General features: G+C 37.3%; 2 protein-coding genes across 2 annotated transcripts; both read left to right on the forward strand.

The window, feature by feature from the left end:
• Positions 1-329: 329 nt before the first annotated feature.
• LOC117793759 (protein strawberry notch) lies at positions 330-24,261 on the forward strand. The gene is made up of 12 exons (XM_034634150.1): positions 330-348; positions 529-989; positions 6,557-6,671; positions 11,878-12,342; positions 15,366-15,872; positions 15,951-16,336; positions 17,043-17,449; positions 17,532-17,966; positions 19,845-21,571; positions 22,370-22,508; positions 22,578-22,959; positions 23,027-24,261. The coding sequence occupies exons 2-12, from the start codon at positions 987-989 to the stop codon at positions 23,255-23,257; spliced, it is 4,797 nt and encodes a 1,598-aa protein (XP_034490041.1). The 5' UTR covers positions 330-348; positions 529-986; the 3' UTR covers positions 23,258-24,261.
• LOC117793761 lies at positions 13,919-14,996 on the forward strand. Its single transcript, XM_034634152.1, has 2 exons — positions 13,919-14,920; positions 14,951-14,996. Exon 1 carries the CDS (start codon positions 13,940-13,942, stop codon positions 14,801-14,803), a length of 864 nt encoding a protein of 287 aa, XP_034490043.1. The 5' UTR covers positions 13,919-13,939; the 3' UTR covers positions 14,804-14,920; positions 14,951-14,996.
• Positions 24,262-25,946: the final 1,685 nt, after the last annotated feature.

The following is a 25,946-nucleotide window of genomic DNA, read 5'->3' on the forward strand; positions in this document are numbered from 1 at the left end:
AAATACTTAATGAATTGATGTCTGAATTTGTGGTTATCTGGCAATGATAACACAAAAAGGCGGTCTTACTTTATATCGATATGGAACATACGCGGGTATTAAATACTTTTTCATAACTTACCATTTAAATAATGGAAACATTAAAGGCTTACTATCCGGATTTTAAAATATTAATTTATTCATTCATTTCACAAGCTGTATTAATGCGTTTCAATAATTTCAATGACTAAGAATTAGTATTTTTGTCATATTTTTGCAAATACCAAACTAGTATTTTCGCCTAGTATTCCACATTTGCACATCTATCGATAAATATAATTTTATTAGCGTGCGACGTGCGCTGCGAACGTATGTTACGTGTGTTTTCGGCTTGTTAATTTTTTTTGTTTCCTTCCTCTTTTTTGTTGTTATTGTGCGTGTGCGTGACTGCAGCCAAGCAGCCGTAACAAAAATCAAAAAGAACGCAAATTCAATCGATTCTAGCTACGAATTTCAACGTTTTTTCTGCCCACCAAATAACATTCGTAGCGATTTACGGCAATGCCAGTGCAGAAAAGTTAAACAAACAAAAGAAATAATCCAAAAAGCAGGAAAAAAAACGCGTGTTGGGCCTCAGAGCCGCTGCCGCAGCCGCAACTGAAGCGCGGAGCTACAAGCAAAGGCAAAGCAAAAGACGGAGAGCTCAGTAACGAGTTGTTGCTTGAAGACGAACAATTGTTCAATAGCGGCTCAGCTCTGCGTGCGTTGCCACATTCATTTTGGTGACCGACAGAGCGCCCGACCGACAGTCCGTCGTCGACATCGTCATTCCGTTTCGTCCCCTGGTTTTCTAAACGCGCGCGTTCTCTGATCTTCCTCTTCCGGCCAGTCGTCAGCGAAGTTCGCAACAAACGACAACAACAACAACAAGAACAACAAGAATAGCAGCAACAGTAAATTGCGATACGAGGAGCAACAACGATAACAAAAACAACTGGCAATACAAAATGGTAAGTTTGACAATATTGCAATCATTTCTTTCTTTTTTTCTCCGTTTTGTTGTTGTTGTTGTTGCATGGTGCATACTATGATGACTTTTGAATTTCCTTTGTTGCTTACTAAATCGCCACATTTGATGGCCAAATATCAATGGCCAGTGGCCGCCTGCCTGCCGCAGCAGTGACAACAACAACAAGCAGCAGCAGAATAAGCAGCTGAGTGTGCATACGCTAGCCGTCTCCCTCGCACCCGTACAGTGCGTAGCCAGCCACATGGTGGAGCCGCCGCAGCCGAAAAGAAAAAAAAAAAATTTGAGCAAAAACAAAAACATTTCAATGTGACAAGGCACAACGAGGATTGGCAAATGGAGAGGAAGTGGAAGTGGAAACGAAGAAGAGATGCGTCTCTGAGCACGCTATAGAGAGTTCCATTCAGATTTGCTCAGCTGTGCCATAGAAACGATACAATTAATTTGCATTGTTTGTTTACATATTTGACCACTTTTTTGTTATTTCATTCTCTCTCTCTCTCTGCTTTTGTTAATTTATCATAAAATTTTATTAAACACATGAAATAATCGCACGTTTTACTGACCACTCTTCATCTAGTTTCTAGATTTATATTATATTTCATCACAGATTATAAGAAAAAACGTTAACAAATTTGTGCTAGGTTAGGGTTAAGACCATGCGACCGTTGCCATAGAAACCACGCCGAACACCCGCCGTTCCCCCTTTCCCCGCCCTTCTTTCCGTTTCTTTTCAGAGAATTCATATTTCGTATTTAACATTTAATTTTTATCAATAAATTACAAACTTCTATTCTGCTCATTATATTTTATAAACATATGAATGTACATTGGGACGGGTACATTTTTTTTTGATTAAAAAGCGTGCACTCAAATCGGAATCTATGATAAAATCTAAGAATATTTCACCAGAAAACTATGTATCTTAAATAAATTCCTAGTTCTCGCTGCTTAGCTCCCCTAATGCATAAAGATTTCAGCTCGGGATATTTATTTAAATTTAATAAAAATTATTTAAATGTAATTTTTATGTACAAAGAAGCTTACCCTTTTTGTGACACTGCAGAATGCCTATTTTCGAGTATTTTTTTGCTTTATTAATTTATATTTTTATTTAAAATTTTTATATTAAACTTAATTTTATTCGTCACAAAATTGGATATCAGAAATTTTGGGGCTAGAAATTGCTTTCGTCACTAGACTTTTATATCGTGTAGAGGTTTTTTTTGTGGGATTTCATATATGGTAGCTGCAATAATAAAAGAAGTGAATATTTTCTATAAAATGTAAAAATAAATAAATTTGATCAAAAAAGTTGCTGAATTTAGCAAAGACATAAATTTATTGATGGCAATATTCTGGTTAGCAAATGCACAAACCATAACTGACCATTCACACTGTTCGTCCTTGGCATGCTTTCACTGTATTTACTGGCAACTCGAAGTTGAGATTGAAGAGCAATAATTTTGACATTTGGCAACTGCAACTGCAGCGTCAGCTGAGGCAGAGGCAGATGCGTCGGCAGAGGCATAGGCGTCAGCAGCAGTAGTTGATGCCACTCCCACACACTTTTGCCGTTGTTGTTATTGTTGTTGTTGTCGTGGTCGTGGCTGTTGCAATTTCCCCAGTTCCTTAAGCTTATTTATCGCCGTCTTTCTCATTTCACTGCATTCGCTGACTTTGAGCGCATGCGTTGATACTGCATTCCCCATCTTCTCCTTATTCCCCATCTCCCTCACTCCAATTCCCATTCCAGCTTCGCACAGTGCATACACACAGCGCTTGCATTTTGCACTGTTTGTTTCATTACATTTCAATATCTACTTCAATTTGAACACGTTGGCTTATAATACATTTCTTTTTTATTTCTTTTTGGTTTTTTTTGTGGGTCTTTTACTTTTGCTTAATTTTCGGCTTTGTTTTTGTTACACATTTATCCGTCATTTTTTGTTTTCGTTTTTATTTTCGTTTTAGTTGGGCTTGCAACCCTTAAAAGACTTCTCTCTCTGTCCTACTCCTCCTCCTCCACTCCATTGTCCTCATTCTTTTGGACTTTTTCTCCCATTTTTGGCAAAGGCAACAACGTGTTGATGTATTTCCTTTACTCACACAGATAAAAACACACACACACACACACATACACATACACATGCAAAAATTAACACATCCACATGTGATAAAAACATATGTTTTTGTGTGCAAAATATTTAGCATTCGCTTGGTTTGCAAGGTCATTCGTTTTGGTTTTATTTTGTGTGTCAGAAACTCACAAAAATGTGGGTGCAAAGAGTGAGCGGGGAACAGAGAGAGAGAGAGAGAGAGGGAGGGGGAGGCTGTGGACAACAATAGTAGGGATAATAGCAGGATAACAGGATATGTTAATTGGCTTTCGGGAAATGTTAAGCTCTTTTCAAGCATTTATTGGAGTTGTTCTTTAGAAATGCGAAAAGTCTCACTCTACTCAACTGTAATTCAATAAAAGAATAACTTTAAAGAGAGCTTTTTTCAGCAATTTTTTTTAAAAACTGTAAAGCTTTAGCTCCGAGATCATTCAGCTTTAAATGAGCTCTCAACTTAACACTTTATGCACCCATGTGATATATGTATCTGCAGAATTCCGTTTAAGCGTGCGCAAATTTAAATATTAAATAGTTATTATTTTTAGTGCTGAGTAAATAGTCGTGTATTACAAGAACATAAAACCTTTGATTTTTTTAGTTGTAAAACATTTTATCATTTTTTTTTATGAGATTAGACTTTAAATTTCCTAAACAAATAAAAATTATAATACATTTTCGCGACTATTTCACCTATGAAGCACTTGATATTTATCATGCAATTCTGTCACACTTCAAGTATTGGTCAACCTTTTAAGGACACTGGAACCTGTAAAAATTTATTTTATATGTAAACAGTTTTTTTATTTGTTTGAAATCAAGCTAATTTATATTGTTGAGCTTTTTCTATTGGAGTTGAGCTTTTGTTCTTAAGCAATAGCTCTTTAAGTAAATTGAAATAGATTTGAAAAACGTATACATTATCGATAATTCGACAACAGGTAAATAATTTGAATGCAAGAATAAATTTATGCTTATAAATACACTAAAAAAATTATATTTATATTTTGTAGCTTTTGGATATTTATAACTTTGTTGTTACGAATCATTGATATTGTTACCGATTTATCTACGTACATAATTACAAGATCATTGAGCTTTAAATGAGCCTTCGATTTACATGATTGACTTTTCAGTTTTTTTCGCAATTTTTTTTTGGGTATATAATCTGATGATCGGTTTGAAGTTGTTTTTGTTGGGGATCCATGGTTGCTCTTCCCGTTATAGAATCGGCGCACAGTGCATGCGTTTACTGTAGCTGGTAGAAGTGTGTGGATAACTCTAGGAGGGGTAGGTGCAATTATGTGTCGGTTGACGCAAACATTTGGCACATTTGCTGCTTGGTTCAATGTGCTGCGCAGAACTATGTGTAGTTGTTGTGCCTCCGTTGTTGGGCTCCGAAAGTTCCAAGTTCCGTCATTGATTTATCTCTATCCATGGGGCCAGGCGGCAGTGGGAATTTCCAACCAACCAACCAACCAGGCAGACATTCAGGCAGGCAACCAGTTAACGCTGTTGCTGCTTGCTATCTTGCTCTAATTGCCGCTTTGTATATGCCTCGTCCTGTCGTCCCATCGTCCTGTCATCCTCTTATCGGAACATGAGCTTGCACCCCTCTCCCTCACTCACTCTACCATCATTACCATCATATAGGCCCGCTGTTAGTTAACCAGGCAATCCTTTTGTTTTACCATCACATTTGGGGGTAGCGAGTGTTGGGTAAGGGGATGGGGATGGGGGTGGGGGTGGGGATGGTTCACTGGGGGTTGCCACATTGCACATATTCTACGTAGTTTCTCTTCTGTTCGTCGTTCGTAGTGTTCGGTATCTCTGCATGCCAAACATTTTCGACTGCTTCGTTGACTTGCTTTATTGGTGTGCGTGTGTATCCGTGTGTGACTGTAAGGTGGAATATAACATTCAACCCTTTCTCGAGCTATGTGGCACAGTGGTCAAGGTTCGTTGACCCGTTGTCAAAGCTTATATATGGACACATAATGACAACGAACATGTTAAACTATCGATTTTATGCAGATAATTCTTAGTTTCAATAAAAAAAATCGTTATAAATTTCATGTTTGACACTGTTTTTTTTATATGGATAAGCAGTATATTTCAGTGATGAGCACTATGCTAAAAGTATGAAAAGTTTTTTTTGTATCATCCTTAAAAATACCATAAAAATTGAACAGTATTATTCGCGTTTTATTGAATTGTATTATAAGCATAATAATCGGTATCGCTGTAAGTATATCTTTTAAATATTATTAAATTTAATACTGTTTTTTTGAATGTATTTCGAATTGTGATATAAGTTTTAATTGCGATTTATTTTAATATTTAACGAGAGATCATCATAGTCATTGTCTAAAATAACGTTCAGTTTATTAAATTATAAACAATTAAAGTTATTATTATGTACCTGAAATATTTATAGAACTTTCAACATAAATAATAATTAAAATTGGTCGAAATATCAATATCGTTATTTGGATTAAATAAGGAAAGGTGTTTCTTGAACCACTGTGCAGTCAGTGCCAGTTGAATGTTGTTATTCAAATGGTGGTTGCCCGTTCCTGACCGTTCAAAAGTTGGGCCAACCACCCACGGCCCCCCAGCGTACAATTTGACTAAAAGGGGTGTTTGACACAGCAGTGGCATGGGAGAAAGGGTGTGGTGAGGGGGAAGGTGATGAAGAATGTGAGAAAGGGAGAGAGAAGTTGGGCTGTTTTTGGAATTAGGGTTTTGGATAGGGTTGTGCACACGTCGCCACCGAAAAACAAAACTGCAAGCGCTTTTGCCTCGAAATTTTCGTTTCGTTGTGTTGTGCCCGGACCCGGACCCGGACCTGGCCAGAGACACGGAGTACGGAGTCGGCACAGCGTAGTTGCCTCCAACACGAGCGCAGGAACAGTCGCAATTGCAACAGCAGCAGTGATATAGTGAAACTGTGGAAGGTGGAAAGTGTCAAGCGTCAAGTGGTGCAACCTGAACTGACCGTAGCTGATCCAGCTCGACGTCGACTGTGAGTTCTCTGACTGTTCTCAACATTTCGCTGCGTTTTTTTCCCCACATTTTCTGTGCTCTCATCGCAATTTTTTTTCTCTTGGCTCGTGCTTTTTGTGCCGTTTTTTCTAAACAACTGCGATGCGCTCTCTTTCTCTCTTTCTGACTCTGTCGTGCTCTCTTTGTGTGCAATTGAAAGCGCTCAAAAGTGTGCTACATTTTTTTTGTTGTGCCTCATTTGTTTTTTTTTTTTTTTTTTGGCGGGTATTTCCCGTTATTTTGTGAGCATTATATTGTGTCACAGCTGTGAGAGTCTCGTGGTTGTGTCTCCCTGACAGTGTGAGAAACTGTGTTTACTTAATTGATTTATAATTAATTTGCATTTATTTATTCATCAATTAATCAACTTGTTCAAATTTATTTGCAGACATCGAAAAAGCGTAAAACCTTTTTAGACGGCGACGACGACGCCGGCTTTGATGATGATGATTCTGGCTCTGATTTTGATGATGATGAAGATCCAGATCAAATAGAAGTGCCCGGTAAGTCTACTTATACTATCTATGTACATACATACATTGACTGTGAAGCGCAAAACTTGCACTAACTGTAAGTCCTACCCAAACTGGGAGCTCACATACAAAATGTTTGACTACGAACTTAAATAGTTCTTTCATCCGAAAGGAGAGTATATTAAAGTTGTGGTAATATCAAGTAACACATAACCATCGATAGTTTAGCTTTTCTTACACAAGAGTTATAAAATATGCTGATAGGTTTTTACTCTTATTTTTTACGATAGTATGTATCCTTATACTGTCGATACTGTTAAGAAAAACTATCGAAACATTCGTCTACATTGATTTTAGACCTTAGATACTATTAGATTTTTAAGTGGATTTCTTTATGTGTGTAGAGAAATACTATTTGCTAGACGAATAAGCTTACGCTAAGTAAATTTTGTGGTGATATAAAGTAGAGCATTACTATCGATAGCTATCGATACATGATTATCTACTTATATGTGTAAAAATGTTTACTCTTATTGATTGATAATATGTACATATGTATACTATCGATAGAGTGGAGACTAATTTATCGACTTAATGGGTTTTTGAATTTAGATACTATCGTATTTCAAAGTTAAATTTCCGATTTGTTTAGAAAGAGTATCTGCTAGTCGAATACAGTCAGTTTTCCCTTCTGGTTTCTTTCTACTTTTTGTTGTTGCAACTTTTCTGTTGCATGTGCAAAGATAGCAACTACATTTCCTCCCCCTAAGTTCATTTGAGTCCGAAACTTATTCACTTGCCGCTTTTAATCTCCAGAGAGAACGAAAGTTTTGAAGACCTGTAATAACTTGTGTCCAGTTGGGTACGACAGACACTGCAAATTTAACTTCAAACGAATATTGTGAGTGCACTAAACGTTAATTGAGTCGAATTCGTTAATTAATTATGAATACATCAGTGAGTCTTGATTTCATGTACTACAATTTAAAAATATTGTAAACAGAGTTTAGATTAACTGTATTTAAAGTGTATTACAATATACTGCTACTAGAAGTTTAAAGATAAAATTTAGAAAACAATTCTTTAGAACTTATTTGGTATTGTATTAAAATTATTGACAAGAATATGTTTTTGATTAATTAGTTGATTTATAGTAAGGGTATTCTCATGTTATTTTGAAAATTCAAATGAAACAATAATGAAATACCATATTCGGCTTTAAGAACCATAACCACACAAGAGGGAATGCAAAGAATTAGTACACACGCACACATATGGTTGTGGCAGAGGAGAGTGAGAGATGCAGATTAGAGGTAGATGTTCATATTTGCATTGTGATTGCATTCGATGAGCTTGATATGGTCTATGTGCATTTAGACAAAATACTCGTACGCACAGCACACTATCCATCCATGCACATATGCCTATCTATCATATCTATAAGACCACACAGTACATATGAAAATATATATATATATATAAATAATATATAGATATATATAAATGAAATCGAGCTGTGACGCAAATTCGAGATGCACCTTAAGCCACATCAGTTGTAGTATATATGTGTTAGATATACTCCCAAATATAGCAGGTATCTATACAAATATATGTACTTGTATTTCATCCATTTACATATATATATATATTTGTATATGTAATTGTACAGTCGAATTGTATCGTCGTCCAGTGCGTCATCATTAGCGAAGTCGTTTGTAATTTAATGCAATTCGATTCAATGCATTATTATTGATGCTCTCCTCAATGCATATCAAGCAGGGCCAAGAGGCAGCTGCCACAGGCCCTGTGAAACATTAATTAACCATCTATTATAAATGAGCATAACAACAACAACAACAACACAGCTTATTTGTGTACAATTCCACAAATTCAATCTCAATATTAACAGTCGAATATCTCTGGTGGCTGAACTGCTTTAAACTTTAAAGTTAAATACTTGATAACTATACAGACGATAGTTTCTATTATGTGTATATAACATCTTTATCATAAAGGTTGATTCATTTATAACTTATTTAAAAAAAAAAATAGAATTGGATAGTGGAATCATTATTTTACGCTGGAAGAACTATCTGTGACATTTACTGTTTAAAGATAAATTTATTTATAGAAATGAGATACTGATGAAAGATAAAAATAATAATTACTATCGATGCTAAAATGAAGCGTATTTCATGTATAACAAAAACATCTAAATTTTTTAAATACAAATTTGAAAAATGAAATGTACAGAATAAAAACCTTTTGCTCGAAATTTATTAACTAATCAAATAAAATCAAATTTACTTATGTATACAGAAAATGTCTGCATAACTTTCCTACAAATTTGTTCTTTTCAAAGTGAAATCAATATTTTAAATTCTCAACTTCAACAACTTCCTCTTATGTCGCCCGCTTTGTATCTAGAAACATTGTTTATGGTTATAAAAATTGCAAATATTAGTAGAATGATATTGTTTATTCCCACAACTGTCCAACTATGTATGTATAGTTTACAACTTCTATTTATGTAGTCATTAAAGGAATTGAGATATAAATAATAAACCGTTCTCGGCGGAGTCAATGCGACTCAATTTTCATTTCAATGTCACAAGCAGTGACAAATAGGGGCTGTCCACTTGTCAACCGTGGGGGTTGTTTGGTGACCAACCCACGACAAGCGGCATCTTGAGCTGCACCCTCGACAGTAGGTAAAAGACAGGTATCTTCCCCTCTCCCCCGACTTTCCTGTTGTTGTTGTTGCATATGCATGAGCTTGCAGTTATGCATACACATTACGACAAGCATATGCTAATTATGTACTGATTATGTACTTAATAAGGGCCAGTGGGGAGGGGTAGTTGGGTCTACACATAAGGTAGATAGCGTTGCAAGCAAGCAAGTTGAAACAACAGTTGCAATTGGTGGAAGGAGTGGGAGTGGGGCGGGAGTGCAATTGAAACAACAACGGAAACGAATCGATTTGTTGGCATGTGCAACTGTCTTTTGGACATAAATTGCAACTTGAGAAATTATAATACAAATAGGGAGACACAACTTGAGCCCAACATCTTTGAAATAGCATTCTCTTAGCTGACACATAATGTCTTGACTAGATTCCACTTGGTTACAAATATTCCACTTAATATCATCATACCCGTTACTTAAAAAAAAATACATCTATAATATTCATTAGACTCTGTTCGGTTAAAAGTGAATTTTATTTATATCCAAAAATAATGCATATCCTTATCCTTTACAATATAAGCTTTCTTGTGTTAAGTCGAAATTCAACTGTGCCAAAAAATAAGAACAAAGATAGAAAATAATGGATCGCCGATTCCTACATCAGTTTTAACAATTTATGGTTTTAACAATTTTTTGGTCCGCACATTTAATATGATGAAGCCCTAACAGTTTTCTGGATTTTGACATATCTGGAGTCTATAAATCCTATAAAAGCGTGGCATATGGATTTTCAAATATTCTACCAAATATTTTCTTCTTCTTGCTATACACGTAATTGTCTATCAGTTTTTGTCCCTAGCATCTCTGACTTCTCTCTTAACGTCCATCCATAGCTGATCCATTGGATTAGGGTTCGAAGGGTTGATCCAAACATAGATGAATACATTTCTGGGAGTATATGTATCAGAGAACTGCAACGGGTATGAAATGTTCGATCATACTCAAACATTGACTCGAACCCGTTATGATTTTTTTGCTTTGGTTAAGCGACAGGAGCGGACCGTTCGAACTGAGCGCTCGGCTCGTTCGCTCAGTTCGAACACATTGCCAGTTTGTGTTCATGACCGTTTGTGTTTGTTTGTTTTTGTTCAACCACGAGCATTGACCGAACCGGCAGGCTGACTTGATTTGATGCTTACTCATTTTGTTCAAACGATCAGGTTTGGGTATGGGTATGAGCAAGGGTATTGGTTTTGGGTATCTAAATGGGTATGGGTATGGGTATGCGAATGAGTGTCGGCTTTTGGGTATGCAATCAGGTATGGGTATGGGTGTGAGCATGGGTATTGGTTTTGGGTATCTAAATGGGTATGGGTATGGGTATGAGTATGGCCGTGCGCATGGTTGCCTGCGTTTGGTTATGCAGGCTTGCAAGCGAATACATACGCGTATGTTTTTTTTTTGTACTCTTGTTAGTTAGTTGGTATTAAAATTATTATTGAATGGCAAAATAAATTTATGACAAAGAAATAATAATTGAAAATATATGAACTGCTTTATTTTGAAAATAATAAAAAAAAAAACGTGTTATTATTAATAAATATTATTTTTGCTTTTTTAAAATAAACTTATGCTTAAAGTATTTTACTGACTGCATTTTTTAAGTAAATTAAACGAAGGAAACTAATAATTATTAACTTATTTCTAGAAGTTAATTTTAAGGTTTATTTAAAATTATTGACGAAACTATAGTTGTAAATTTTATTTACCTAATCCTAAAAGTTATACTTATTCAAGCAAAAGTAAAATTTTATCTTTTCTTAGACCTGTACAATACATACTATTTCTTTCACATACACATTTTAGTGTAAAAGTAAACGCCGCGCGTGCTCGCTATTGCGCGCTCTGTCGCACTCTTGTTAAGCACAGGCACTCAAGCTCATACCCATACCCATACCCATTTAGATACCCAAAACCGATACCCATGCTCATACCCATACCCATACCTGATTGCATGCCCAAACGCCGACACTCATTCGCATACCCATACCCATACCCATTTAGATACCCAAAACCGACACATGTTTTCACACCCATACCCATACCTACCCAAGTTCGAAGCATACCCAAACCAAAACGTGGCTTTGGGTTTCGTCACAAACGAACCTCAATCCGGTTGAGTAGTTCGTAAACAAACAATCACGCTCGATACTCGATCGTAAACAGAGACGCGCGGAACCTGATCGAACACGCTGCGCCCGAGTGGTTGAGTTGATTTGGTTGAATTTTCTGCACACATGTTCGATCATACTCGAACATACCCAATGCAGCTCTCTGATATGTATATCGTTATCTTTAGTATCGATATTGAGTTTATAGACAAATTAAGGAATACAGGATTCTTCGGATAGATAGATTTTGATTTATTTATAAAATCGAAAAGTTAATTATTATTAACTTATTCTAAATGTTACAGTTAATATATAGTTTGTATGCATATTGGTGTTGTTAATATATGTATTTTGTTTTTTATTTTTTTTTTGTGCAGGTGGTGGTCGTGATCTGAACACTGCAGTTACCTACGCTCAAAACATACGCAGTGGTGTTGGCATCAACACCGCAAAACAGGCGAACAGTGGGGCAAGCAGCAGTAATATTAGCGAAACGCTTATTAAATTGAATAACAACAACAGTAATAATAATAATAACAATAATATAAATAGCAACAACAATATAAGTAAAGTAAATAGCAACAAGCCAACATCGTTGTTGCTTAGCAACAACGGCAATGCGAGCAACATAAGCAACAACAATAATAATAATAATAATAACAACAACAATATCAGCATTATTAGCCGCAGCAACAACACAATTGCAACACTGAGGCCAACAATTGTAACGCATACAGCAAAACCAACAACAGCCGGTGGCAAATTCACCGCGTTGCCAACCACGACAACAACAAAAGTGATCGTTGATAAAAGCTTAAACAACATGCCAAAGAAATTGTCGGGTAAGTGTGACCAGACCAAAGGAAAAAAAACCTATCATGCATACTCACTCATGCAACACACACACCCACGTAGATATGACAGGCAGACAGACAGACAGAAGAAATGAAAGAAAACTCAACTCTAACTAATACCGCTGTGTTCTTGTTCTCTTCTTTCTCTTTCTTCTCTCTAATCGTCTGAATATTGAAATCCAATTGCTCTCCAATCTCTCTCTCTCTATCTCTTAAATACTCTATATTGCTTTTGTATTTTTGTTGTTGTTCCTTTGCTCTTTCGTTTTGTTTTGTTTCGTTTGCTTTACTTCCTCTTCCACTGCCCCCTATGGGCGTTTGGGATTGCAGCTGCCGCTCTGGGCAACGCGAGCACAACAACAAACACAGCTTTGCCGACCGCCACATCAAGGATTAGCTCAACTAGTGGTAACCCTGGCAGCATAAGTGGCATCAGCAGCGGCATTGGCAACGCTGCCAGTTTTAGTGCTGCCAGCGCCTATTTGAGCAGCGGTGCCGGCAACTATCTCAACAGTCTGAGCACCAACGACCTCATGAGTCTTGCCGCCTATGTCGCCTCCAAAGGGGGCAATGCACCAAACACCAGCAATCCCGCCACCGCCACCACCACCAGCAGCAGCAGCAACAACAGCAGCAGCAGCAACAATAATAACAATAACAACATTAACTTCTTTGCTGGCGGTGGAGGTGGAGTTGGTGGAGGCGCCTCAACATCAGCCGCCTCTGCTGCCAATTTCAATATGGCCGCGTCTTTATTGGCGCAGAGTAAGTCTTGTAATGTTGGTAACAACCAAGAGTATGCTTTTAAGTAACCGTTAAAATTCTTATTCTCTCACTCTCCATAAATCTCTGTGCATTTCTATAGTTGTAGAGGTGTGTCTGTGATTGTATGCGAGTGTGTTTATTTCTAATCTTATACTGCACTGACTGCGACAGTCTGGCAACACTCTGTAAATGCGTGTCTGTACAGTGGCTCTTAACTAATTTGACCTTACTACTAAATACAAAAATTGTTCTTCTTATGGAAATCAAATATAAATAAAATTAAAACATATTTGTTAAAGTGTAAAATTGAGCTAATTATTATATTTTATTTTTGACAAATGCATTAACTGAATTAAACAATAACAAATAATTCAGAGCTGTCGCAGCAATGTAAAGTTTACATTGTAAACCAACAAACAATTTTTGCTTGGTTTTCTATTGTATTACATTTCTGGATAGAAAAAAACTGTAGTGGGTCAAACGAGCTGAGAGCCACTGTAAGTATGTATGTATGTGTGTGGGTGTGCGAGTATTTGGTGAGTTTGTAAGTCGCCGATTATATTAACATGTGTGTGTTAAGTTAACAGCGACTGTTTCTGTTGTTTCTTCTGACGCAAAAATCTTAGAAAATTCGTTCAAATATATCCCAAGTCGTTTTGACATTTCTACAGTTGTAGTAGGCCATTCCAGAGTGTATTTGTACACCTTGGCATTTTCCATTTTATTATATCTCAGAAACACAAACACAACACAAGTTTTACAGAAACTTCTGCTAAAAAAAAAATAAAAAAACAAAATTATATAATATTGTAAATTCAAGATGAGCAACACTTCCAATAGTGAAATGGATTTTTCTGCGAGTACACCGGATCAAGTCACCGTGACTACCGCAGATTTGCAGTTTTTGTTATCCCATCAAGTTAATATGGTAATGGATCAATTTTATTCAATGTACTCACGGGCGTATGATAAACTGGAGAATGCGATTATGGGGGAATTGATGCCAAGGTTGCGTTACACCAAGAAAGGACACGATCGTCTGGTGCACAAGGTTATGCGTCGCTTGGAGAAACTCCGTCCATTTGCTCAGAGTCCCCATAGGACTTCGTCTGAGCAGATTATTAAGGATTGGGAATGTGAATCGGTTAAAAACCAGGCTAAGCAGAAGAAGCAAGAGTATAACGTCAACAAAGATGAGCAGAAGAGCAGCAAGGATTCGGAAAAACAGTGCGCAAAGTCACAACGCAAGCATAAAAAACGGCCGAAAGAACTGATTAAGGAGGAAGGGGAGTGCTACCCCGCTGAATATCGTGATTCCCCTGTAGATGTGACATTTTTACGCAAACGTCTCTCATCTCTGCTACGATCCATCAATAGCTCTAATCCCAGTAGCAGTGTGGGGACGATGATGCACTCAAAAGGAATTCACGGCAAGGACGTCAGATTTATCTATCAAAATCAAACATTTCCCCCTGTGCCCATTAGCGAAATCGCGATAGCGCCGAATGATAAAATCTTCTGCGATGACTGCACTTCTAATCTGTCAAGACGCGAAAGTCATCGAAACGAACTCAGCGAATACGATCGGAATTCGTTGATTTCGATGTTGCGTTTAGCATTTCCTTCCAACTCGAAATATCACTCTGATCACAAGAAGAAACACAAGCGCATCTATAAGCCCTAGAAAACCGACTCTGGTAGGGATTCATTTCCACCATTTATGATGTGGTTTCTTGGTGTCCCTCAAGCTACTCCGTCCCGACATTTTATCTATCCACTGACGATTCGCAATGATGTATATGTTTGATAATTTTATTTCAAATCGCTGGAGTCTTTATAAATAAAATAAAAACGTTTTGGATCTATTTATATTGATACCTACTATTGTTGGTATCATTTGCTTCAGTCTTCAATATTTTCAGTCCTTTGTTGATGCTGTTTCTTAGAGTCTCCATATTTTCCTATATGGATGATGCATAAATATATTCGAAAATTTGTTTACAAGTTTTATGGAACTTGACTATTATTTAGGATTCTAGATTCGAATTTGTTTTTTACTTAGATGCCCTTTTTGATTTGAAATTTAGCTTTTAAACCTACTAATCACATCAATATTTTCTATTTCTTTTTCGCCTCTTCTCCGTCTGTCTTTCTGCATTGCAACTGTTTCGCTCTATTTACACACACCACCACAATAAACACAATACAACAACAAAATCACAATACCTACACAACTTATCTTACAGTGGGCTATGCGCGACCTGCCACGCCCTTAAGGGTACAATACAAGCCACCCGCAGCCGTTAGCACCGCCAACAACTTGCTTAAGGCCAACAGCACCACATCAGCAGCTGCAGCTGTCGGTGGTGCAGGAATGGGCGCACCAGCTGCAGCAGCCACTGGCGGTGGAGGCGGCGGAGGCGGCGGAGGTGGCGGTAGTGGTGGCATGAAGGTGAACACAATGATGCTGGATAAATTGCAAAAGTTGATTGCCTTGAATCCAGAGTATTTAACCAGCGGCATTCCCAATCATGTGATGACGCAGCTCTTTATGCAACCGATTCGCATGCCACAGCCGCAGCAGCAGTTGCAAAATGTTGCCGGTGCTGGTGGAAATGCAGCATCTGCAGCGGCGGCGGCGGCAGCTGCAGCAGCTGCCTCTGCGGCTGTCTATGTGCAACAGGAGGAGGATGAGGTTGACTACGAGGAGATGGGAGTGGCCGAGACATATGCCGATTATTGGCCAGCAAAGCGTAAGTCTTAACTCCTTCCACCCCTTAAGACAAACTCGGAACTCTCTTAAATCTTTTTATTGGTCTCTACATTTACAGTAAAACTGGGCAAGAAGCATCCAGATGCGGTGGTGGAGACAGCCTCGCTCAGTTCTGTGGAGCCATGCGATGTGTACTACAAGTTATCGATACCCGCCGAAACGATCAACAGCGGTCAGCTGAGTGCTCTTCAATTGGAGTCCATCACGTATGCATCGCAGGCGCATGATCATCTCCTGCCCGATGGCAGTCGTGCCGGCTTCCTCATTGGCGATGGCGCTGGTGTTGGCAAGGGTCGCACCATTGCGGGCATCATCTATGAGAACTATCTAAAGGGTCGCAAGAAGGCCCTCTGGATATCCGTGTCCAATGATCTCAAATACGATGCCGAACGTGATCTCAGCGACATTGGAGCAACACGCATCGATGTCCATGCCCTCAATAAGGTGCGCTACATCTTAAAGCTCTTGAATTTATCAAGTAATTGTGCCTTACACGCTTAATTACTTGAGTAATTCTGAAGAAATGTAGATTTTATTTAATTAATTGTTCATTTTGATTTTAACTTAATAATTGAACTGTAATAATTGAATAATTGTACTTGACAAGTTAAATTACCTTAGTATTTATACTCGACAAGCTTAATTCTTTGAGTAACTATATTCTATATAGTAATGATACATATGTCACTCATTAGGGCGGCGAAAATAATTTAAATTTAAATTATTCGAGTAATTATGCTTGACATGTTCAATTATTTAAGTGATTATGATCAAGTAATTATGCATATTTTACTTCTAAAAAATGAATAATCCTCAAATGATGATTAATTTAATACCAAGAAAAATGAAAATCATTGCAGAAAATTATTTTTTTTTTTAATTTAATTACACTAAGGTTTGATATTGAAATAGTTAAGGTAATTCCTTCTGTAGTTTCTTTAATAATTGAAATTAAATAGTCTAGAATGCATTACTTAGGCAATAATCATATTGACACAATTAATTGTTCAAAAAATTACATAGATAATTGCTTACAGTTAATGAATATGCAAGTTTCGATTGAATATGTTCAATGGCATAAGAATCAAATATCGAATAGCACTGGAAAACGAGTCAAGTATAATTTTTTGGAACTTTCTTTTTGCTGCAGTTCAAATATGCCAAGATCAGCTCAGATGTGAATAACAACTGCAAACGTGGCGTGATCTTCAGCACATACTCGGCATTGATTGGCGAATCGAACAACAAGACGGGAAAGTATCGCTCCAGGTTCCGTCAGCTGTTGCAATGGTGCGGCGAGGACTTTGAGGGTCTCATCATATTCGATGAGTGTCACAAGGCGAAGAATCTGTGCCCTGTGGGTTCCGGCAAACCGACTAAAACTGGCCAAACGGTGCTCGAGCTGCAGCAGAAGTTGCCCAAAGCGCGTGTTGTTTATGCTTCTGCAACGGGCGCATCTGAGCCAAAGAATATGGCCTATATGGTGCGTTTGGGCCTATGGGGTCAGGGTACGGCTTTTGGCAGTTTCGCGGACTTTATCACCGCTGTGGAGAGACGGTAAGTTTGAATTTGGTCAAAACAATCGCATGCAGAACTCTGTATGTATTTATTTGTATTCATTTTTCTTTACTTTTTACAGCGGCGTTGGCGCCATGGAAATCGTTGCGATGGACATGAAACTGCGAGGAATGTACATTGCCCGCCAGCTGAGCTTTAAGGGCGTCAGCTTTAAAATCGAGGAGGTTCCGCTGACCAAGGAATTTCGCAAGATCTACGATCAATCTGTGGAACTCTGGGTGGAGGCCATGCAAAAGTTCACGGAGGCCGCTGAACTCATCGATGCCGAGAGTCGCATGAAGAAGACAATGTGGGGACAGTTTTGGTCATCGCATCAGCGTTTCTTCAAGTACCTTTGCATTGCTGCAAAGGTCAACCATGCGGTGCTCGTTGCCCGCGAGTCTATCAAATATGGCAAATGTGTTGTCATTGGTCTGCAATCCACCGGCGAGGCACGAACTCTCGATCAGCTCGAGCGTGATGATGGCGAACTCACCGACTTTGTGTCCACAGCCAAGTGAGTTTGATAAGAATTGCTTTATTTATAATACAAGTGTAACTCGTTTCTTATAGAGATATAATCAGGTTTCGCAAATATTTCGATCGATTTTTAGTTTAAAACTTTGTTTTCGTAAATTTTTATGTTTCAACAATAGTGATAAAATTAATGATATTGGATAAAATTGTTAATTTTCAAAATTTTCAATGAGGATTTAAGTATAACTCGATATCAAGATCAAAAGTAAAAAAATATTAAACAAAATTATTTAAGCTTTTATGTAGAATGAATATAAAGGCCAAATCAATATCAAAATGGTATTCCGTTTGAAGATCGGTCCAGGTTTGACAAAATTATGAAAGTTTGAAGTTGGTCGTACCTTCGACTTAGCAACTTTACAAGTTAAAATTTTTGTCCGATTTGACATGATTTTTTACAGAAAAATGAAAGGTCTCGGAAACAAATTTAAAGTGTTGTTTTATACTAATTACGATATAAGGAGTCGATTTAAAGTAAAAACTTGAGATTTAAAATTTTCAATTTTCAAAATTTCAAAGGGGGGACCCTTAGCATCGAACCCATGATCTAGAGGAAAATAATTTTTTTTACAATATTAATTAAATTTAAATGCAGAATGATTAAAGAGGCCAAACCAAGATCAAAATGGTATTCCGTTTGAAGATTGGTCCCGGTTTGACAAAGTTATGAAAGTTTGAAGTTGGTCGAACCTCTGACCTAGCAGCTTTACAAGTCAAAATTTTTGTCCGATTTGACATGATTTTTTACAGAAAAATGAAAGGTCTCGGAAACAAATTTAAAGTGTTGTTTTATACTAATTACGATATAAGGAGTCGATTAAAAGTAAAAACTTGAGATTTAAAATTTTCAATTTTCAAAATTCCAAAGGGGGGACCCTTAGCATCGAACCCATGATCTAGAGAAAAATAATTTTTTTTACAAAATTAATTAAATTTGAATGCAGAATGATAAAAGAGGCCAAACCAAGCTCAAAATGACATTCCGCTTGAAAATCGGTCCAGGTTTGACAAAGTTATGAAAGTTTGAAGTTGGTCGAGCCTTCGACATAGCAACTTTACAAGTCAAAATTTTTGTCCGATTTGACATGATTTTTTACAGAAAAATGAAAGGTCTCGGAAACAAATTTAAAGTGTTGTTTTATACTAATTACGATATAAGGAGTCGATTAAAAATAAAAACTTGAGATTTAAAATTTTCAATTTTCGAAATTTCAAAGGGGGGACCCTTAGCATCGAACCCATGATCTAGAGGAAAATAATTTTTTTTACAAAATTAATTAAATTTAAATGCAGAATGATTAAAGAGGCCAAACCAAGATCAAAATGACATTCCGCTTAAAAATCGGTCCAGGTTTGACAAAGTTATGAAAGTTTGAAGTTGGTCGAGCCTTCGACATAGCAACTTTACAAGTCAAAATTTTTGTCCGATTTGACATGATTTTTTACAGAAAAATGAAAGGTCTCGGAAACAAATTTAAAGTGTTGTTTTATACTAATTACGATATAAGGAGTTGATTAAAAGTGAAAACTTAAGTCTTAAAATTTTCCATTTTCGAAATTCACAAGGGCAATTTTCAATTTCATATAATAGCTTTTTCCGCCTATGTAAAATTCAGATGCAAACTTAGTTGCATTATCGTTACTTTTATTTCACATATTATTTAAATTTTATATTAAAATTGAGAATAGATTTTTAAAAAACAAAGGCATCGTAAAAAGTTTCTTTACTCTCCCTGCACAATTTAAAGTGAGAAACTTTCATGTCTTGTGGGTTGCATGCGTTAGAAAGAGAGGGAATACGAAATACCAAATAACTTTCAATTTCTAAACATCTGTTAATCTTGTATTTCTTTTGCAGAGGTGTCTTCCAATCGTTTGTGGAGCGTCACTTTCCTGCGCCCGATCGGAATCGCATCAATCGCATTCTGGGACTCTACGACGAGACGCCGGCGGTGAAGACGGAGCCGCAATCGCTGAACAACAACAACAATAACAACAACAACAGTCGCAGCAAGCGTAAGGGTGGAGCGAACAGTGGGGGTAAATCGAAGAAGAAGATGAAACGCAGTGGATCGTGGCAATTTAGTGACAGCGATGAGGAGGCAGCTCACACATCGGGCGGCGATTTCGATAACAACAGCAATAGCGATGATGCAGCTGACAGCGATGATGCCAATGAGGATAATGACGATGATGACGATGACAACGATGATGATGACGATGATGACGATGAGGACAAACATGATGGGGACAGTGATCGTCACAGTGTTGCCAGCGATGCCAGCTCCGATTTCAATCCATTCTTCAGTGGCAGCGACAGCGACATCGATCCCTGGGTGAATGCGCGCAGCAAAAAGTCGAGCAGCAGTGGCACCAAAAAGACACAAAAGAAGACCAAAAAGAAGGCGGTCAAGAAGGAGTCAAAGGTTAAGAAGGAACCCACGGCCACAACAACAGCAACAGCAGCAACGATAGCGACCAGTAGCAGCAGCAGCAGTCTGTCCATGTCAGCAACAGTGGCGGCTGCGTTGAATGCCGCAAAAAGTCGCAAGTCGCAGCAGCTGTCGACACAGGACAAGATCCAGGATCTGTTGCAAAAGAAACAGGAAATGAAGGGCACCGTCACGCCCATTGGCGTCAATGGCGTCAAGCTGAACTATGGACCACCGCCAAAGGATGCCATCGAGCGTGCGTGCACCATGAAGGAGGAGCTATTGCGTAGAATTGAACGTATTGGCTCACGATTGCCGCCCAATACGCTCGATCAGCTGATCGATGAGCTGGGCGGACCCGATAACGTGGCCGAGATGACCGGACGACGTGGTCGTGTCGTCCAAAATGATGATGGTTCCATTCAATATGAATCACGCACCGAATCCGATGTGCCGCTCGAGACGCTCAACATAACGGAGAAGCAACGTTTCATGGACGGACAAAAGGATGTGGCCATCATCTCGGAGGCTGCATCCAGTGGTATCTCGCTCCAGAGCGATCGTCGTGTCTTCAACCAGCGACGACGCGTCCACATCACATTGGAGTTGCCGTGGTCAGCCGATCGGGCCATACAGCAATTTGGACGTACACATCGTTCCAATCAAGTGAATGCCCCCGAATACATATTCCTCATATCGGATCTGGCCGGTGAACGGAGATTCGCATCCACTGTTGCCAAGCGTCTCGAATCGCTTGGCGCCTTGACGCACGGTGATCGTCGCGCCACCGAGACTCGTGATCTGTCGCAGTTCAACATCGATAACAAGTACGGCAGACAGGCCCTCGAGACGGTCATGCGCACAATAATGGGCTATGAGACGCCTCTGGTGCCGCCGCCCACCGATTACAGTGGTGAGTTCTTCAAGGACATTGCCGGCGCTTTGGTCGGTGTGGGCATCATTGTCAACAGCGAGAGTCATCCGGGTGTGCTCAGCCTGGACAAGGACTACAACAACATATCCAAGTTTCTCAATCGCATTCTCGGCTGTCCCGTCGATCTGCAGAATCGTCTCTTCAAGTACTTCACCGACACCATGACAGCGATCATTAATCAGGCCAAACGTGGCGGTCGATTCGATCTCGGCATTGTGGGTGAGTTCATCAATTCATGGATAAGCTAATCAACAAAAACTTTTTATTTCTTTCTTTTTAATTGTCGCTGAAATCGATCTGATCTGAAATTAATACTTAAAAAACTGTAAAGAACCATTTTATTTGTAGTAAATAACTATAATTCAATATAGAATCGAGTTAGATATAAATCAGTCGAGTTCGGATAAGTTATGAAAGATTAAAGTCTGAGTAAAATTTGAACTAGTAATAAATAAGTAAAAGGGTATATTGTGTTCGTTGAAGTGTATGTAACAGGGAGAAGGAGACATCTCTGACCCTATAAAGTTTATATATTCTTGACCATCCGACTGTAAGAGATAGAGATAACAAACTTTCATCCTCAAACATAACGTTATCTATTAATATTATCTATAATCTCACTTAACTGCAGCAAGATCGGACAAGTAGAACGGAAGTAATAGCTAACCAAAGTTATTAATAAAGTTATTTTTTCAATACAATCACCTAAAAGTATGCAGTACTTTATATTTGGTAGTAATTTCTTTAAGGTACTTTTATATATATTGAAATATGTAACGGATATACTAAGGTCGGGAACTCGACTATAGCCTTTCCCAATTGTTTTAAAAGTAAAAATGTAAATTTTTGGCAAGATTAAAAAAAAAAATTGTAAGCCTCAAATTATAATAGTTGCAACACAAATTATAATGTTAGGACACTTGCACATTGCGACATTATGGTAAATTGGATATTCCTTGATTTGTAATTGCTTGTATTAACTAATCTCAATTGAATTCCTTAACTCTTGTTTCACAGATTTGGGTGCGGCTGGCGAAAACGTGACTCGGGTGCGTTTGGTGCGCTTCATGCGGAAGCATGCCACAGGCGTGGCACCCACAGAGCTGCACACAGTCCGTGTGGAACGTGGCATGATATGGCAGGAAGCCATTGATAAGTGAGTGTTGAATTAAAATCAGATACAAAAGATGGTAATTATTTTAATTATATTGATAATTAATTGCAGGTATGCTGATCTGTTTAATGAACACGAGGGTTTCTATACATCGCATCATCTGCGAAATCAGAAACGCACCGCAATTCTGGTGGTTGTCATTGAACAGCAGTCGACGCGTGGCTCCTCTGGCTCGACGGATGCGGACAGCAGCAAGGCGCAGAAGAAGAAGTCGCGCAGCAAAAAGGAGATCATGTGTCAGATCTACAGGCCCAATACAGGCCTACAGGTGCGCCACGAATCACTCGCCGAACTGGAGAAGAAGTATCGCAAGGTGAGCAGCGAGGAGGCTGAACCGCATTGGACGGAGCAATACGATGCCTCGGTTCATACTTGTTCCCATGCCTATTGGAATGGCAACTGTCGCAATGTCAGTCTGGGCAATGATTGTGAGGTACGTTGAAGACACTCTACATGTTTTTCACGACCTTTTTTAATTAAATTTGCCTTTTTTTATATAGGTTGGCTTACGTCAACGTTTGTATCATGTGTTGGCCGGTTCGGTGTTATCGGTTTGGGGACGCGTGGAACACATATTGAATACGCGATCCAATAGCAAGATGCAGGTGATACGCATGAAGACAACCGAGAGCGAAAAGATTGTCGGCACCATGATACCGAAATCATGCTTTGAGCCCCTCATGAATGATTTGCGCAGCGATTCGGAGAAGAAAGAGGAATTCAACTATTAGGCCAATCATTCATTCAAGAACATTCACTTATTCACATGCTGATTTCATTGAATATTGTCGCAGACTCTTCCGATCCAGGAAACAGGACAACACACAACACATATGGACAACATTTAACAATAAATACAACATAAACAACCACAACAACAACGAGAAAACATAGCTATAGCCGATACAATGTTATACAATTTCAGGACTTTACTTTAACTAATTTTTTTGAGTTTTTTAAATAGTGTATCCTTTTAGATTGCATATTAATTAGTTGTAATCGTACATAAGTTAAAAATGTATTTGAAAATGCATCCAAAAATCATAGGAGAAATATAAAAATATATATTCATTTTTTTGCGTCTCACATGTATAGTACATGCATTCACACTAACACAGCCGCACACACACACACACACATAAAAAACGACATAAAAAAGATATAGTGAAAACAAATGGAAACGCTTATTATATGGACTTTTCTTCTTAATGATTTACAATTTAATTAATTTAATTAATTTTAAAATAAATGATAGTAGAAACAACCCTTACATACATACACACACTCGCACACACCCACACCAGCACAGACACAGAAATGTGCATACGTATTTGTACGTAATCCTCTTTAATTTTTTTTCTCCCTTTTTGTTCCCATTTAATTTTTAATGTAAAGCTGCAGCGCAGCGTGCAGCTTTTGATAGTTGATGGAAAAACAAAACAAAATAAAAACATAACTAAGAATGAAAAAATAAAATAAAATAAAGGATTAGTAATGAAACCGAGTTAAGGCATTTTTTTTTGCGTCATAGTTTTAAGTTGAAATTGAAAAGTCAAAAAGCAGTTTGTAATTAAGGTCCTCTAGCTGTAATAACTAATTTAAGTTTAGCCATTAAAGGTGTTAATATACATATACGATTAAATACAATGCATACATACAGATTCAATACATACAAAAATGAAGTACGTGCTCGTACAGGCAAAAATAATAAACGCGGAAAAGTGACATATAAAAAGAAACCACAATGTGTTTACCTTTAAATATTTTCAACAATTGCAGTGGGTTTTTGGACGGTTCCATCCAAGAGGTTGGAAATTGAATGGTTTTTTTGCGATCGTGCTTCAATTGGATAAAAAAAAACATATATTACTTACCATAAAAACATCGCCAGCGCCATTTTACAGCAACTTTTATATCAAAGCATGTTTGCAATGATTCTTGGAGAACTGTTTTAGTTAAATTTTATAATGATGCTGTGTCAAATTAATGGAAATATGATTCAAAACAGTATAAAAAACGCAAGTACCTCAATTACTTACGTGTAGTTTCCAATTTAATCCTGTTGAAAGAAATGTTTTAATTGAAAAATGCATGTTTATCTTGTTTAAATTTTATTTTGCATTTTAATTTTTTATAGTATATTTAATATATGTTTTTATTTATTTTTTTGTCTGTTGTTTATTTGTGTTTTTTCTTTAGGTTTGTCTTGTTCCATTATTTGTTGTCATTAATAAATATTGTACAATTTGCTTACGATTCTATTATAATGCATATATAATTTATGTATGTATAAATATTGTTGTATAACTAATACACAATATTTTTTTTTTAATAAATTTAATGACAATTTTTGTGATTGTTTAATTTAAATTGTATTTTCCATTTTCGTTAGATCTTGCAGCGCAAACAGTTTAAATTGTTTATTAATTGTTATAAACATACATATTATAAATTTGCTAATATTCATTTGAATTATTTTATGTTGAATTTATTCTTATTTTCCTTTCTTTTAGTATCTTTGAGCTTTGATTGTCTGTCAGCTGCAAGCACGCTGCCCCCTCGCCCACTTTTAATTTTTTTTAAGACATTTACTTATATGATTAACTTAAATTTATATTTTTAAATATTTTTTTATGTATATCTGCTATCTGCAGCAATTGCTAACAAATGGTTAATAATTTGTAAGTGTAGGGTAAATATTTAAAACAAAATTTCCCATGGAAGCTAACAAAAATAGATTACATTCACGTTCACATTTAGTTTATACATATTTATACATACAAATGAATATTAGACAACACGTCTACATATAGTACATATACATGTATATATTAGATAGTAGTTGCCTCTTCATTCTGCTGTCAACATTCAATATTATTATTTTTATATGTTTTATTTTCATTTATTGTCAGCAATTCTGTTTTATTTTATAACAATGCGCAAAGGAACGGAAAATGTTTACTTTTAGAAAAAAAAGATGCTAAAGCTAACAGCTAGCGGTACATTACATGCTTTCCTTCTACTTAACACACAAACACACACGCAAAGCACACGCATACGCACACCAGTGTGTGTGCGTGGACGGACAGTGCATTGTGTGTGTATGTGTGTGTGCGTGTGTCTGTTCAACGCGGGGGCAAGTGAGAGTGCGTCACACTGTCTGCTAAAGCAATGCATACACAAAATACTCTCATTATTATTGTTAATTGAACTAAGCCTTACAATGTCAACAGCTCTTAGATTTTAAGCCTAGGCGCCTTTTTTATACTTAGTCCTGTTTTTGTTTTCCTTTAATGTGTGTGTCTCACATATACTTGAACAATACAACATTAATTTACATTAGACATTTATATAATTGTGTATATAGTATAGTAGTATATGTATATATATATTTAGATATATCCATGTATTATACATTCA

This window comes from Drosophila innubila, chromosome X (assembly GCF_004354385.1).
Source record: "Drosophila innubila isolate TH190305 chromosome X, UK_Dinn_1.0, whole genome shotgun sequence".
NCBI classification, from domain to species: domain Eukaryota; kingdom Metazoa; phylum Arthropoda; class Insecta; order Diptera; family Drosophilidae; genus Drosophila; species Drosophila innubila.

What these genes read in the sequence shown, in the direction of transcription:
- LOC117793759 (XM_034634150.1), top strand. An exon ending in ATGTCCATGCCCTCAATAAG is followed by an intron (nt 16,337 to 17,042) that starts GTGCGCTACATC and finishes TTTTTGCTGCAG; the next exon opens with TTCAAATATGCCAAGATCAG. An exon ending in ATCACCGCTGTGGAGAGACG is followed by an intron (nt 17,450 to 17,531) that starts GTAAGTTTGAAT and finishes TACTTTTTACAG; the next exon opens with CGGCGTTGGCGCCATGGAAA.
- LOC117793761 (XM_034634152.1), top strand. Translation starts at nt 13,940, where the DNA reads ATGAGCAACACTTCCAATAGTGAAATGGATTTTTCTGCGAGTACACCG.